This window comes from Carassius auratus, chromosome 12 (genome assembly GCF_003368295.1).
Source record: "Carassius auratus strain Wakin chromosome 12, ASM336829v1, whole genome shotgun sequence".
Taxonomy (NCBI): domain Eukaryota; kingdom Metazoa; phylum Chordata; class Actinopteri; order Cypriniformes; family Cyprinidae; genus Carassius; species Carassius auratus.
This window is the reverse complement of record NC_039254.1, coordinates 3,582,698-3,599,656: the sequence shown is the minus strand read 5'-3', so window position 1 is coordinate 3,599,656 and position 16,959 is coordinate 3,582,698. Positions and strand designations below refer to the sequence as shown.

Genomic DNA, 16,959 nt, shown 5'->3' with positions numbered 1-16,959 from the left:
GTGATGTACTCACTGTGTATCTTTTGTTCATCTTGGCATGACACTTGCAAATGCATTGCTCGTCAGCCTCTAAAGAACACAAATAATATGTTTACACCGATAAGGATTCCATATTTTGTTGTTAATTTTGTTTTTTAATCATTTAAATTCAGTCAACTCTAAAGAGGTGACTCTACGTTCTCACTGATCTGTTATTTTGAGCAGCTTTACCTAGAGTCTCACTGGACACTGCAGGTTCACAGGGTGTCATCTGTGCTGTAGACGACTCTTTCTTTTTATCTTGGTTACCTGCCTACAAAAAGCAATAGAAATCCAAGCTATATATGTGAAATATATTACAACTGAATCTATATAATTAGGATTTTTAACATGGGTACCTGCATAACTCTAGCAGATAATCTGCGGTCCAGCACCTGCTGCCGGCGTCGGGCCTCCCAGTGCATGGCTGACATGTTACACCACCCGCTGGCTGTAACAGAGACCAAGTCAATGTGAAGTAACCTGAGACCATTTCCTGATTAATGAAATTCAAACTCAGATGCTGAGATGTTTCTTCTGTCATTACACTCATAAAGAAATAAACACTGAACTGATTTCTTAGCTGCTAATATATGTTGCCACTACAAGTAAGAATTCACATAGGCAGTGGCCTATATGCCATAAGGTAAACAAACCATCCATAACAATGCAGTCTTAGAATTGTAGTGTAACATTAATTAGTCCTGTCCTGTGCCATTCATCTAGTGCAAACCTGATAGTACCGTTACAACACGTACTGCATGTAACAGGCAAAGTAAAAGTATGCAACAGTTTGTCCTAATTTACGACAAACTACACTAAATAGAATAATTTCTTAATAAAATGCCAAAAAAAGCTTATTTTCAGAACAGTGGACACAATTTACCAAGTCCTGATGTTCTGCAGATCCACACCGATCTCTGCGTCCGAGCACGGCTTTGGTTTCCGAGCAACGTTCAGTAACTCACAACGTGCTGACGCAACGACTGCAGCGCATGTCACGTCATTTCACTGTTTATTATCAGTATTTAAAAAGACAAACATTCATTAAAACACTCTTAAAATGAGCAGAGTTGATTAAAAAGTCTGTAATACCTCGCAACTTACATTTAGTTCATAGCCTTTTGTCAAAATTATTTGACGTCTGTAGCCAGTTAAAGGCAAAACGCATTTAAAGAATATGTTTTTTTGTAATGTGTAAATCTTTAAAAAATTGATTTTTGACTTTCTTTGATGTACCTTCTCTTTCAAACAGCCTACAGCATTTTGGCATTGTGACAAACTACTGCTGAAACCAAACGTCATTGTGACATATTAAAACCACAACGTTGTTTCGTGCTCTGTAGGCACAGACAAAAGTTACAATATCTTCGATTTTGTCGTGTTCAAAGTATATATTTTTGTGATGTCTAAATCTATAAAAACGTGATTTTTGACTTCTGTAGATGCACTTTCTGATGCAAATAGCATAGGAATTTTAAGCGCACAGTGATAAACTTATGTGGTTACTGAAACGTTTGAAACGTCATTGCAAAAATAAGCCCAAACTTTTTTCGCACTAGGCATGCACAGACAAAACAAGTTTCAGGATCACATACTTGGTAGTTTCTATGCCTCCAACTCGCCACAGAGAGGTGCTGTTCAGGCAGGAAACAAACACGACTTGACATGGGATATCTCTCCGGTACAGGACGGTACGGGCGCCGAACAATCAAACGCTAGAGGGAGTAGCGAGGGGGGATGAGGCGCTCATCTGACGTCACATGAGGGGATTGTTGTTCTAGCTCTTGTGCGCTCAGCTCCACTTTCATCTCTGAGGTCACTGGTATCAGAGGGAAGAGGGACTCTGGAAAATGAGCATTGTTTTGAGTCGTTTGGATAACTGTTCGCCTAAGTTTTTAAAGTGAGAAATGGAAACGATGCCTGTTACAAGATAAATACCTCTTAGGTAAGTAATATAATGTTAAAAAGCGAGGTTTTCGTTCTTGCTACGCTGCGGGTTTCTTTCTCAAGTATGTGGTGAATTTATTCGACAAAGCTGCTTTTGATTTTAAATTGTAGTAAAAAATCTTTTTCATGCTTTTTAAAGTTGTTTCGAATATGATTTTACTATTTATATTTATATTTACTATTTAACCTTAAATGCTCTAAGGTACCAGATTTCATAGTTTTGACAGACGTTGACATTCCCAAAATGTACATTAAACTATATGGGTAAAAATGTAATAAATAAGTTGCAGTATAGAAAATTATAATAGCCATCTTCAAATCTGGTTCTCTCAGTTTTGTTAGAAAGTGATAAGACAGTATCTTTGTTGATATCAGTCTCCTAAACAGGTAAAATGAAGCTAAAGATAAAATTGAATTTTAAATACGCATATACGCATACAGAGCAATCTCTAGAATCTCAATTACATACAGTTTTTTACCTTCAAATAAATTATTATTATTATATATTTTGTTAATTCTAATTTGAGACTTTCATTGAGCTATTGTTAAAATGGCTCCAAAGCCTTTTTACTAATTTAATTTAGAGATTTTTATCATATAGATCTATATACTTTAACTCTAAACTCTAAGGCAAATCTGGTTAAGTTGTAAATAACTTCCATATCTGTGATGATAATCAGCTTTTGTTTTCTCCTTAATTAGGTTCCACACGGTGCCTCTGATCTTACAGCTCCTCTGTCTGTCTCCAGTACCTTTGAAGTAGGTGCAAATGCCAAACACTTAGACAAATCTACTTCTCCTTACAAGAGGGTGCAAAAACCAAGTTGCCATGGGAAACCAGTTGACAGAGATTGCCCCAAATACAACGTTCCTGCCTAACTTCCAGTCCATCCACGTTGTGGTCATTGGTTTGGACTCCGCAGGCAAAACCTCGCTTCTCTACAGACTGAAGCTGAAGGAATTTGTTGAAACTATCCCAACCAAGGGATTTAACACTGAGAAGATTAAAGTTCCTGTGGGAAATGGCCGTGCCATTACCTTCCAGGTGTGGGACGTGGGCGGACAGGAGAAGCTTCGGCCTTTGTGGAAGTCCTACACGCGGCGGACGGACGGCATGGTCTTCGTAGTAGATTCCACGGAGGTGGAGCGCATGGAGGAGGCTAAGGTGGAGCTGCACAAGATCACACGCACGTCAGAGAACCAGGGAGTGCCGGTGCTGGTGTTGGCTAACAAACAGGACCTTCCAGTCGCGCTGCCTGTTTCTGACGTGGAGAAGGTTTTGGCTGTACATGAACTGAGTGCCTCCACCCTGCACCATGTGCAAGGATGCAGTGCGGTCGACGGGCAGGGGTTAGAACCGAGTTTGGAAAAACTGTATGAAATGATCCTCAAACGAAAGAAAATGGTGAGGCACAGCAAGAAAAAAAGATGAGCTGAACGGGACGGCATATTTGCGAAGCTCCTCGGTTGTAGGATTTTGCATCGAATCCCTGAATGAAGGAAATGCTCCAGATGGCCCAGTGGTCCGGAGAAAACAGATTTGACCTTTATGTGTCACACAGTATTGAACTGCTTTCTTCCATGCCTAGTAATTGCTGTGCAGCTCCCCTTTGTAATCAAGGAAAATGTGATGGCAGGGACAGGCTGTAGTTTCAGCAGAATATAAGCCTACGTCCTTGCCTTTCTTCTTTTTTTTTCAAGCAAGAAAGAGACTAAATTATAGCTTGGCAACATTTTCAGCAGACTTCAGACATCATTTTTTTCAACAAACTTTAAGTTGATTGCCAGTGCCGATATAATAAAAGGCCATATAAATGTTCACGCTATGCTAGTTGTGAAACTGAAGTCTTAAGCGAATCACTGAGATTCACTCTTCACAGATCTACATTCTACTTTTGTTTTTACATGCTGTAAATAGTTTTTGTAAAGCTGTAGAAGTAATAAATTATAGACTGCTTTGACACAGTCAGTGTTTCAGAAGCCATATCTTTTATACCTGAGGCTGAATGGTATTTGCTAATATGATATTAATATTAATGATAATTTATTTGATGTTACCTGATCCTGCTCTGTATGTGCTGTTAGCCTTGAAAACATAAAATCACACTAATATATATGAAATAAGGTTTTCATTCGCTGTGATGGAACAGAAAACAGCCCCTATTAAACTATTAATAGAGCAGGCGCTCATGATGATGTCATCTGTGTTCAGGGAGAGCATCCCACAGGAAATGCATTGATGCTGAAAGAACATTGTTTGATGTAACTTTGGTGTTATAGCCCAGTTCGGAAGCCGAGTTTAGAAATGGGCGGAAGCAACATTATATCACATCTGCTGACAAAATATACAAGATTTATTAAACAACCAAAGTAAGATGTATGTAAATAGAGTCGAAGGCACACAAAACACATCATTTATAATGCTGCAGGTGCAAATCTAGTATTCTTTTGGGGTTTGCATTGTTTTAAGAGAGCAAATGGTTTTTGAATGTCCCGACCCCCACTATTGCACAAACAGACAAATCTATTTACTTTGCTATCAACTTCCCAGTGAAGCAGCTGCTTTGCTCTGATTGGATTAATTGGTGCTCTGGGTTTATTGCTTGGAGGAGACTGAGACAGGGGCTGATTTATGAGATCACCGAATGTGGTAACTTAATAAGTCCTCTAGGCCTCTGACAGGATGATATGCAACTTGCCATTTTGATAACTCGTTTAGGAATAAAATATTTGTTATACTATATAACGTGTGTGTTTTTCTAAACATTATATGGGTTACATTTCAGTGGCAGTGTGTATTTTTCCAAACAGTGGACTTAAATAGACTGAAATTTATCCATCAATATCCAATATACATCCGTTGAGCTGGAAGGGACACCACCATAGTTAAATGTTAAAGATTTTATTGATCTCAGTGGTCTACCCCCTGCCTCCACCTCAGAAAACATATGCTTGTCAGGGTTTCTGATCCACGATTTCTGGTTGTCAATACACCACGAGTATCATCACATGGGTGGAGCTCTGAAGACGAAGCCAAATGTCGTGACAGACCTGGTTTCAGTGGCATTTCGCCTAACTGGTTCTCTCAATGTTATCTTAAGAATGAGGCAAGTCACCCTGCTGAGCTGGTTAATTAAGAAGTGGCACAGTCCCCTTAAGCTGAAGATAAACAGTAATCCTCTCTGAGAAGCTGGATTTAGTTGTGTAAATGTTTGTCTAAATATTTTACTGCAATGAAGTGGAGTCACAGTACTTTTAAAAAGCATCAAGGCTCTGAAAAAGTCTTATGTAACAACAAGCTGTTCCAGAGCATTCTAAATTGTAAATGTCCCCTCCAGTCAGCCATGCATGATGTCACATTGGGTGAGATGAGCAGTCATTGATAATGCACTACTAGTACACCACTAAACAAGCCCTGTGGAGTATTTCCATGCTCGCTCGAAGCCTCACCCAAATGATCAAGCCTTCAACTTTGCGCTCAATCTTTATCTTTCAAGTAAATATGCTCCAGACCTTCACAATGGAATTTTATCAGTGCAGCCGATAACTCAAAGGCTGTTCCATGTGGCTTTGTAAGCAGTGTTTAAATGACCAAAATTACCAAAACATCCGGGTGCCCATTAATTCGTAGAAAAATCATGGGAATGCTAAGAATGCATACCAAAAAAACAAAACCAACAACAACAACAACAACAACAAGCCAAGGATGTTTATTTACAGTGATGCCAGTTACAATCTGATGTTCTTTTGCTGCTTGAATCATTGGGTTATTCTTATTAACTGTGGTCCATCGTGAAATCTCAATACATTTTCCCCAAAATTTACCTGTAATAAAAAAGCAAACAACAACTTGTCGATATGTTTTTCTTTATAAATGTATTGGACTTTTGTCCAAATGTATTTATAAAAAGATAACACTTTTTATTTACCAGTGATTTAGCAAAAACTGTTTCCACTAAAGCACAACTGTTTTCAACACTGACTATAAATAAGGAATGTTTCTTGAGCTCCAAATCAACGATTTCTGAAAGATCATGCTCATGTGACGCTGTAAAACGGAGTAATGGCTGTTGAAAATTTAGATTTGCCATCACAAGAATAAATTACATTTTAAAACATATAAAAATTTAAAAGAGTTACTTTAAATTCTAATAATAACCTACAATATTACTCTTTTTACTGTAGCCTTGGTGAGCTAATTATCTTACCCAACCCAAAACCTTTGAATGGCAGTGTAAATCTGTGAGTACTATAGTTAAATATTTTAATTGTGGTTATTAACAACTAAATAACTAGGGGGTTTTGGCCCCCTCTAACCCTACACATTTATTGAGCTTTATAAATACAGAGGCTTAGGTAGCATCTGCAATAAAACATATCAAGGAATGATCCTTTGAAAACAACCCCTTTTTTCAAATCTGTCCAACAGATTGTCGATATGAAAAATCTATATTTAAGCACATCCCTTGACCCCTAAGGCTCTGGATGTTGGTGAAATGAGCCATCGGTGTGTTTTTGACACGGACCCAAGTAAGGCAGGGGGAGCCTTTGGGATTATGAAAGGATTAAAAAGGGGAATCACAAGATGGCAGGTGCATGCTACAAACATGTCATCCATCACAGAAGTGGTTCCCCACAGTATTTCCAGTCACTGTACAACCATTTATTCCAATCTAGAATGGAAATAGCTCTCAAAATTTAATTTACATACAAAACAACACCTACAGTTCCAGTCTCCATCATTATGTGCAGCTGCGAAAAGCACTCTATTTTTAAATCTGGTCTAGATCAGAGGACAATAACATCAAAAGCTACCATTCTTGGATGCAATTTTGGCCTCATTCCGGCTGTAATTTCACACATCACAAAAAAGTGCACGTAGGTGCTCAGGGAGCTCTTTCTGTGAAATAGCTGGCAAATCAAATGACCCAGACGTTCTTATTTGTCACCTCAGCAACTGTGAGTGTGTAACCATGGGTGACCTCAGAGAGCTGCGTAGGACCTTTTAATTGCCTTTGTGACTGGGTATGTATTTCATGTGGGGGGTGACAGAGGGGGCAGAGAGGGATATAGAGTATAAATGGCTACCGTGTCTCTTAAGATCTCCAAAACTCTTTATTGCTAAATGTAAAATTGTCTTGAAGACACCTCATAGGTCTGGAAGAGATTCAGCGCAGTATGACTGTAAGACCGCCTCTCACACTGGGGGATGCGAATGTGTTTATCCTTTAACCGTTGTTGTCAGGAGGCGGGGATCTCTCTAGCCAGCACTATTTTCCACAGGCTCATAAAGCTGCCACTGGGACTGAGATGAGAAAGCGTCCTGGGGAGTGGGTTTGCTGAGAACAGAACGGAGTCCCAGGGATAGATAGCGTGGGTCATAAATCAAGAGGTTTGCTGGGGAGCACAGTATCACTCATTGGAGGCTGAAGAAAACACTGAGATAGTGATATGTGATGGACTGGAATTTTAGCGGCTTGTGTCTTTCTCTTCACAACTAATACTAGGTCTTCATTAAGTTCAAATCTTATAAACACCTTTTTTTTTCGTGGGGTAAAATGTCATGGGTCTAGGAAATCTTATTTATGTACTCTTTTGCAGCATGGTTCTTAGTTGCCTGGTTTTGTAAGTGTGATTCATTAAGCAGGAGGCCACACTAGAATTATTGCCTTACACAAATACCAAAATGCTTGTGCCAAAGGTTTCATATAATTCACCAGTGGGCCTCTGAGCATTCAAAACACACCTCATTAATGTTGTAATGCAATCCTCAATATGATCACAAATAATTAAATGATAATTCCCTCATTTTACATAGATGTTTTGCCCATTTTAACAATGCATTGTGTTGATACTCTTTGTGTCTGCTTTACTGTAGAATCCTAGACATGTTAATCCTAAATATTGGAAAAGCACATGTTTGGTAATGCTGGTGTGGTGCATTGTGATCCTTCAGCAGCCTTCATTCCAATCCAGGCTTGAAAAAATGTTTTTATGTGTTTATCAACAGTATTTTCTCAGAGGTCTAGTGATCCTGTACCAGGATTACCCCAGTATCCCATCTGGCCAGACAGCTCTTGAGGATTAATGCAGCAATATCTTATCCATTGCTAAACTCAACAGCTGATTTATGTATTGCAGTGTTGTGGTTGTTAAGAGCGATTGAGAATGGATCTGTCTCTCTTTTGGTGCACTGAAAATCCTGGAATGTAAACACTGAAATGACAGAACGTCTTAGAATCTTGAATTTAAATGAATTTAAAAGAAAAAACAAATAAAAGCAGGTATTTCCGAGTGAGATCAAATGCAGAGCAGGTTTTAAAAGCATACATGATTTGTAGTAAACAGTGCAACCTATGCCTCTTCTGCAAGATAGGGTCATTAAGTTCTTCTACTTTCATTAACTTAATGTACAAGACTCAATTTTGATGACAACAGCACACAAAGCAATCATTCTCTGACTCAGCGTGTCTGAAGCTTCAGGTAGCTTCATTATTGTCTAGTGTTGCTTTAAACATCCCGCAGCACTAATAAATGTAGGCCACATCAGCTCGGTGTATTTTGAAAATAGGGTAGCATGACAAAAAAGGAAATATTCCCCATCAGTGTTATGAACCGGTTCAGTTAATGGGGCTCACACGTGCATTCTTCCATCCGTGTGGAGAAGACTCTACTAAAAGTGAGCTTCCTGTACGACTATTCAGTGGCATAACAACACTACTACTACACCAAACTTACAGTCCAATTCTTGTTCTTTTAGCAAAGACATACAGAGCAACCAGAATCCTTAAAAAAGACTCTTATGAACAAGTTTGTTAACCTAAATCACACAGTGAGATAAGATGAGAATAGTCAGATTCCCAAACAAGTGAGTCTTATGAACTGGTTCTTTTATTCCAAAAATACACAGTGTGATCTGGGATGTTTCTAGACCGTTTTTGGCACACAAGCCTCACTGAAATACCGCCGTGCCCCAGTAAAATATATAAATCCTGAGGATAGAGATTACCATACACTGACCTGATAATCATTTCCCCCTTATTATATTTTAGCAGTCTTGCCAAATATGTATTACAGAGCCCTAGACATGACATTATGGTGAAAAATAAAATATATTGTGGCCACAAATTAAGAATTTGTTCCCATAACTTAATAATCCTTATAATACATGGGCATGGCTTAACTAAAATGATGGAATTAATGGATACATTTTTGGAATTGAATTATTACAGCATGGACACAATATACTTACAATTAGGGAACAAATAAATAAACCACAAGAACACATGCTTTGTGGTGATGATCAATCTATTTTTTTCTGTTATGTGCAGGGCCCTGAAAAATAGTGTTTCTATAAGATGTTTAGAATCTAACTAGTGATTTGTGATCTAATTGGTCAAATGGGTTTTACTTTCTACTTTAGTTCTACTGTACAGACTTTTACATTTTATTGCACAAATGATTTGCAAAACTGGCATTTTGTGCTGGCATATTTTGCATTACAGTTGCAGATGCAGCAAAATTCGTGTTTTTTGTACATTACTACTTATCAACAGATCAAAATCTTCTACCATATCACTGCATCAGTAGCCTGCCTACCCACACTCAGGGCTCTTCTTTCACCACCCACCTTTTGTTTTCTGATAGTAAAGCAGTTTTTAGTGTGGGTGGATGATCTCACACTCCCCTGAGGCAGAATGCACACTGGTGCTGATGCCTTTGTTGTACAGCAGGACACCCCTATTGCTCCAGCATCCCATCGTCTAACTCCTTTAGAAAGCAGCCAACAGTACAGTGTGCTACATTATTCTAGTGCCATTATTGCTAAACCAGCCATGGAGAACAGTGAGTGGGGTCATGGTGCGAGAGAAAAGAACACGTGTGTGAAGTAAAGCCCACGTGAGTGAGGGAGCTCATGTAGTAAACCGATTCACTTTGCAAAAACAAAATCACCCGTTTGATAGAGAACATTTCTCTCATCTTTTCAAAGACTAAAAAGGACAATTATCTCTGATTTAGAATTAGAAATTCCATTGGTATGTGATTATATGAAAAGCTCCTATAATTTAGTTGTATTCATTACTGTATTAATTATTAATTTTAACAATATTTTACATAAATATTGTTTTTATTATTACTATTAATGTTTTTTTTCTTCTTACCTGAACATTTGTTGCACATGCAAAAAAAGAACAATTATTCGTTAATTTATTAATTCTTAATATTAATAAAATGTTACATTAATATTATTTTATTATTAATGTTATTGCTTTAATATAATATGATTATCTTTTTAACGGAACAATTGAGACACTTGCAAAAAGTGTATTAATCATTAATTTATTTATTCTTAATTGTAACATTTTACATTAATATTTTTATTAATGTTACCGATTTAATATTATATAATTTTATTCACTGAAAGTATTTTTTTCTTTAATCAGCTATAAACCTATTTAACCAGGCAGTAAATGTGTCTAAAGCTAAATACCAAATGCTCTGTGCACTTCTAAATTTGATTGAATTTGGACATTCTTGCAGACACACAATTGTTCAAAGTGTTAAATAATTCAAATGTTTATAATGTTTGGGTTTTCCCACATTTGAATACTTTCTACTGAATCAGGAGCTTAAACAACGTAGCCAGGATGTGTAAATAAAGGACAATGCAAAACATTCTTAGTAAATTTCCTCCTGTGACTTCTGTGCAAACACACATATGACGTCCACAACGCAGTTCTTTCATTAAAAGATAAAGATGATTTAGGCCTTTTTTCTAAAACCAGACTTTTCACAGCACTTACATCCTTTATTTTTGAAAACAATTGCCCAATTTATGAAGCCATTCTCCCCTAGTGCGTGGCAGTGAACACAGTTTTCATGCTGGCAGCTGGCAGACTCTGCAGATGAGAGTTCAGGTAGTTGTTAATCATGCGCTGTGTGTGGGTCAGCTTCGAGCATAGGGCTGGAAGCCAAGCACAGTTCCTCTCATCATGTTAAGAGGAACCCATGCAAAGCAGATTGGGTATTCACTCCATGGCCCCTTAATGAACACCTCGATAAAGGTGCTTTTGTTTATCCCTGTTGCTACCCGGTCCACCGCAAGCTTCCTGGACAATTATTTTCTAGCTTGTGCTAGCTCGGTTGATTATTTTCTGAACCCATTCTTCCAGAGCGGTCATCAGCTCGAGTTCAGAAAGGTGAACGGACATTGTTATATTCCCCTCAGAGCTTATGGGTTTCAAAATTGAATGAAGCTATTGCTTTAAAATAACCTTAAATGCCCAATGAATATGCATATGATCCCATGAATTATAACAGACAGCTACATGGCCTCAACAATTAGTGGGAGATTTATAAAGAGCAGACAGCCAGAGTTGACAGCATTTCTTTTCCATTGCCTCATATGTTAGCACTGAAGACCAACAGACTCTTTGCTGTTAATGCTTAATACCATGTTTGGGGACAAACTCACTCATCTTCTTGGAACTAGCACTTAACTCATGTAAGTAACCGGCATTTGCATAAACATCACTTGGGCTTGTTTGGAAAAGATCAGAATGTTTAAAGTTTAACCACAGGCTATGAAGACGCAGAGACACATACTAACTTTAAAGCTCACAAATGAGACTAAAATACATAATACAGAAAAGATGATCCCTTCATCAAATTCTACCATCACTGTGATCTTGAACTCTAAAAATGAACAAGAATGACTGCTTGTATTTGACCATTCTTTGGTCTTATTTAAAAGATGGAGGCTAAGCAATTCTAGACAATGCTCAATCATGTAAAAACACAAATCAAGAGCTACAATTAATCTACCACAGCACTATGGCTATGAGGAGAACCGGGACACAGCCAGTAAATGATGCAAATAATGAGATATCTAATGGTTTTGCAGTATTTTAATGTGGGTAATTGTTAAACCATACAGCAAAAGCTTTGATTCTGGATTACTGTTTGCACTCATTCCATTTCTGTCTCATTAAACCCATTGAGCCCCAGTGAAAATTAGTACTGCAAATGAGAATTTTAATTTTTGCCTAGTGGCCAGTTCAGTTATTTTTATAGTATATTTGCAAATAAAGCAGAACCAATTAAGCTAAACCACAATTCCTTGTAGTTTTATTATGAATTATTCATTGGACACCAATTATAATATATAGTATATATTATAAAAATAATATACAAAAAATATAAACGTATAAGCAAAAGTTTTTTATTGCCATTGATGATTCCATGACGAACCTTCAACATCCAAGAAACCTTTCCATACTTTCCAAAGGTTCTTTAACAAAATATTCTTTATACTTAGTAAGAATGTTTAACCGTTAACTGAAAGGTTCTTTGGGAACCCAGAATGGTTTTTCTATTGTATCACTGCGAAAAATTCTCATTTGGAACTTTTATTTTCCAGAGTGAAGCTCAGTGTACACATAATACAACTGAAAATAAAGTTTTAAGCAGAAATAGATTCTGTTATCATTAGTTAACAATACAAAGTATACTAAATATAGTACATATATATTTTCATTTCCATTCAGTGTGGCCACAATATTTCTCCTAAGTATTGTGCAATTACAGTGTGACAGTAATATGCAACATTATGACACACTGTTTAAGGAATGTGTTGAGTGCCGCACTCCCTGTCTCCCACGTACAATTCCCACTTGTATGTGGATATGTGGGTCAGAATTAATATATGCAGCACCTGATCAAATTGGTGCAGCACAGAACCTGAAAAGCCTCTGTGGTCACAGAAAAAAAACAACAACTCAGGCTATCAAAGTACAATCAGGACAAGCAATCCATTTCAATGTAGTAAATCTAGTATGAGGGGCTGCACAGATGGACAGTCAAACACAAAGTCGCTGTGATGCTGACTGAGTGAAGGGGAGCCTGACAGCTCGCAATTTCGAGGCAGCAGTTGAGGGGAACAAAGCTGTCAGAAAGGTGTCTGTAAAGGACGATGGGGTTTGTGAAGAGTTATGGATGTAAAAAGCAAAGATGTAAGGCACAAGAGAGGAGAATAGAGAGAAAATTGATGCGATACAAAGCAGCAGCACCGGAGCTTGCAGCTCTGCTCCCCAGGCAGGTTCATCCACTTTACTGCATTGCAGAGAAAAAAAAGGGTGGTGGTGTAGGGGGTTGGTTAACACACACACACTCACCAGTACTTGCACAAACTCTCAAAATCTTCACTTCTCTCTCTCCTCACTGATCAGCAAGATTATTCTTATGCTGAATAATTTAAAGAGTCAGGGATGGTGTTTTTCTTTTGAAACAGTAGCCCTAAATAAAGAGATTTTGTGCATGTTTTGCACATACTGACCAGATGAAAATGCACTTAAGGGGTTAGAAATGATCTATACATTACCATGAGCTCATTTGCATGTAAATGCAAATCAGCGCATATATTTTAAACCTCCCTTTTAACACACAGATATGCACAGGTATGACATTGCTGTGGATGGGTAACCTCTACTGTCCACCTGTCTCAATAGATGAAGTCTGACCCTGATCTGTCCTCTGGAACCCGCTGTGGAGTAGAGAGTAAAGCTAACCGCTGTTAGAAACCATGCCAGGGCCTATTTTGGCAGCAAAGTTTTCATGTCCTTACTTGATCCTCCATTGCAAGGTTAAGCGATCACATGCTAGAGGGAGGAGATACACCCTAAACAGATAACGGTAATCTCCTAATAGATAAAATCCCTCCATTGCCCCCTTCAAGTTAAATGATAAATTGAGATGCAATGAGACAATCTTGTATTTCTAATATATTGAGAAATCCACACATGCATAAGGTTCTTCTGGACTGGTGTTGGATCTAAAAGTAATGTGAGGGGGCGGTCAGTCAGCCTACAGGAGGAGGAGGTGTTGTACGTGGTATGTGTGTGGGTGGGGGGGGGGGGGTGTTGGGGTGTTTATTACAAACATAAATGTCAGTTTTCCCTATAACAATCTCACACAATGAATGTTGTTACCAACAGTTTAACAGTTATAAACAGCATGCAATATATTTTCCCTTTCCATCAATTTATTTATACAACAAATAATTGAGTTCCTTGAATTTGAACAGCGTTCAAACAGAGCTGATATACAGTAAACAGTGCTGATTCTTTCTGTTTGTATCACTCCGTTTGCCTTTTTTGTGTATTCCTGACTGCCTGTCATTCCGTGTATTAGTTGTGGGTATTTTTAAACGGACTCCTTAAAGTCTTAGTAAAACATTGATCATTCATTGAATCAATTAGTTCGCAACTGATGCTGTACATCACATGCCAGTGACAACTTGATGGATGTATATGTCCACTTTTCATTCATACTACATAGAACAATGTTAACAGTTGTGAAGTATTTTTAATGGAATGAATTACCTATCCAGACAACACTCAATTTCAGACATAATTACTTTTTATGAGTCATTGAATCATTAATTCAACCAATTTGTTTAGGAACCCTGGTTCATTTACAAACAAAACTTGTTTTGATTTGTTGAAATATGCGCTATCATTTAGGAACAAAACACCACTACAGTGTGTTGCTGTGACTTTGTTTGGAACTAGATTCATTTGTCTGTCGATATTATGTCTAAAATGTTACTCAACATTAACTTCTTGTTTATGGAACTGTTGCATAAAAGCAATACCACACAATCCGTCCTTGATACAATAACTTCTCACTTCTTTAAACAGCTTGAGTCATCATTGCTATTTTTAATGATATGATTTCTAATTTTTAACAGTATATCCAGAATCCGTGGCATGAGAAAGTAGTTCAACTCACAAGATAAGACAGACAGACAGATAGATAGACAGACACACAGATGGACGGATAGATCATTATACTCTGAAATTAAAGCAGGACATGTTCCATTTGTTAAACTTCTCCCGAAAAGTTAAAGATCAGAGGCACACACATAAACTCTCTCACCTCTTCTACACATACAGATACACACACACACACACACACACAACACACATAAGCATCTCACTCAAGTGGAGCTCGTGTTTCCAAAAAAGCATGCATGTGCGGGGGCTGAGGCTGTGGAGAGGCATCCATCGGTGCATTGCCTCAAGCTGAGTGCTCCCTTCTGCCTGAGATCAAGGCCAGCTGAGTGCACAGTCATTTATTCTCACACAAAAACATGTGGCATGTGCTTCTCAGAACTAGGTTTCAACAAATCTGCCCAGTAACAGTTGCAGTGTGCCGTGGAAGGAGCGAGCAGTGAGGAGAAGGGATAGTAGAAGATGAGGAGGAGGAAGCCACTAGGAAAACAATCCAGCAATAGCTAAAGATAGATCTGAGCTTCCAGGCACACTAACGCCTGGCACTCTCAAGGTTAGTGAATGCACTGGGCCACGCAAACACACATGCGCACAAGCAGAGAAGAGCACAGACGAGAGGCCTATGCAGTGGATAGAGGGAATAAGCTAAGCTTGCTTTGGAATTCACATGGCCTTCAACCTTCGGAGCAGTGTTACTTTACTATCTCTGAGATACCATTATAATTTGTTTTCTAAAATTCTGAATGTTTTTATGTTTGTTTGTTTTTTGTATTTTCCATGTAATTAATTTTTAGTAATCTTCTGTGCTTTTTTTGTTATTTAGTTTTTGCTTTAGTATATCTATATAGATTTATATACATTTTTATTTCAGTTTTTTAAGATTTGAATAAATGAAAATGGGAAATGTTGAAAATACAACTGAAACTAATATATATATATACACACACAGTAAATATATATATAAATTATATTTCAGTTAATGTTTATTTTATTTCAAGTAAAATAAATGGTTTTAGTTTTAATTAACTACAATAACCCTGATTCAGAGTCATAAATAATGCATAATAATCTTTCTTCTATATGCCTAATGTAAAAAAAAAAAAAATCAATATATTGTAAATTTGATTCTTGGCTGAATCACATAATATTCAGCAGATGTTGCTTATAAAAAAAATCTCAGATGGTCTTTATGGAATGATGGATTTGCTATGGACAAACTATGGATTTTATATGCATATTAAGTTTTATATATTATTATTTTTTTGTTCCATGAATTATAGATACTGTAAATGTAAATTATGTATAGAGCCAGAAACTATGACCAAAAATCCCACTTCATGTCTATTTTAAAAAAGTTTGTCATTGAAGACTAATCATATGAACCTAAAAATAAAAATAACATTACACACACACACACACACACACACACACACACACACACACACACACACACACACACACACACACACACACACACAATTTCATACAAAATTTAGAATTTCTTTCTTCTGTGAAACACAAAATGGACAGACTATCACGTGTACAGTACATATGCCAAGCTGTGGTTTTGGATGAGCCCATCATAGGCTACTGACCACTGTTTAAAGGGGAATGAAATGATGAGAAACACCACATTACTCTAGGTCCATTTGGGGTATCATTTTCACAGGACTTGGCTTTGGCAGCCTAACACACTACATTTGCAAAGGCTTTAGATAGAACTGAACTTGCGCTGAACTCCCTTTAAATCCAGACTCAGAGTAATAAGTTTAAGGGGTCTGCGTTAGTTTTATTTATTTGTTGTTGTGTCCAATCTTTCCATTGAGACCCACTAAGCCACTCGGAGACGTTAAATAAAGTAATATGGTCTTGCCCCTTTGGCTAACCTAATAAAGTATAACCTTTTTTTACAGGCCTATTAGACCAGTCTAGCCTCATTCTTAGGTGTGACATCCTGTGTTCTTCTTTCTAAAGGGTGTTGCAGTCTAAAAAGCTGAGTTCTTTTGAACCTTTTTTTTTATTTTTATTTTAAGCAACAAAATCTAGACTCTCTGTTCTCTAAAAGTGCAGTGAGTTATTTTCTGAAACATACTATTTGGTGTCAAACAATGTATAATTACAGTTTACAAGTTTTTGACTCACATAATATAATTGTAGCCTTATATCAACCCTGTGCTTACAAGCACCGAATCCTCATGTG

General features: G+C 37.5%; 1 protein-coding gene across 1 annotated transcript; it reads left to right on the top strand.

Annotated features, from left to right (window-relative positions):
* The first annotated feature begins 1,808 nt into the window (after nt 1–1,808).
* On the top strand, nt 1,809–4,711 carry LOC113111511 (ADP-ribosylation factor-like protein 4D). Its single transcript, XM_026276288.1, has 2 exons — nt 1,809–1,966; nt 2,671–4,711. The coding sequence occupies exon 2, from the start codon at nt 2,798–2,800 to the stop codon at nt 3,398–3,400; it is 603 nt and encodes a 200-aa protein (XP_026132073.1). The 5' UTR covers nt 1,809–1,966; nt 2,671–2,797; the 3' UTR covers nt 3,401–4,711.
* The last annotated feature ends 12,248 nt before the right edge of the window (nt 4,712–16,959 follow it).

Bases quoted from the DNA above. Each gene is read 5' to 3' on its own strand.
- LOC113111511 (XM_026276288.1), top strand. From the start codon at position 2,798: ATGGGAAACCAGTTGACAGAGATTGCCCCAAATACAACGTTCCTGCCT.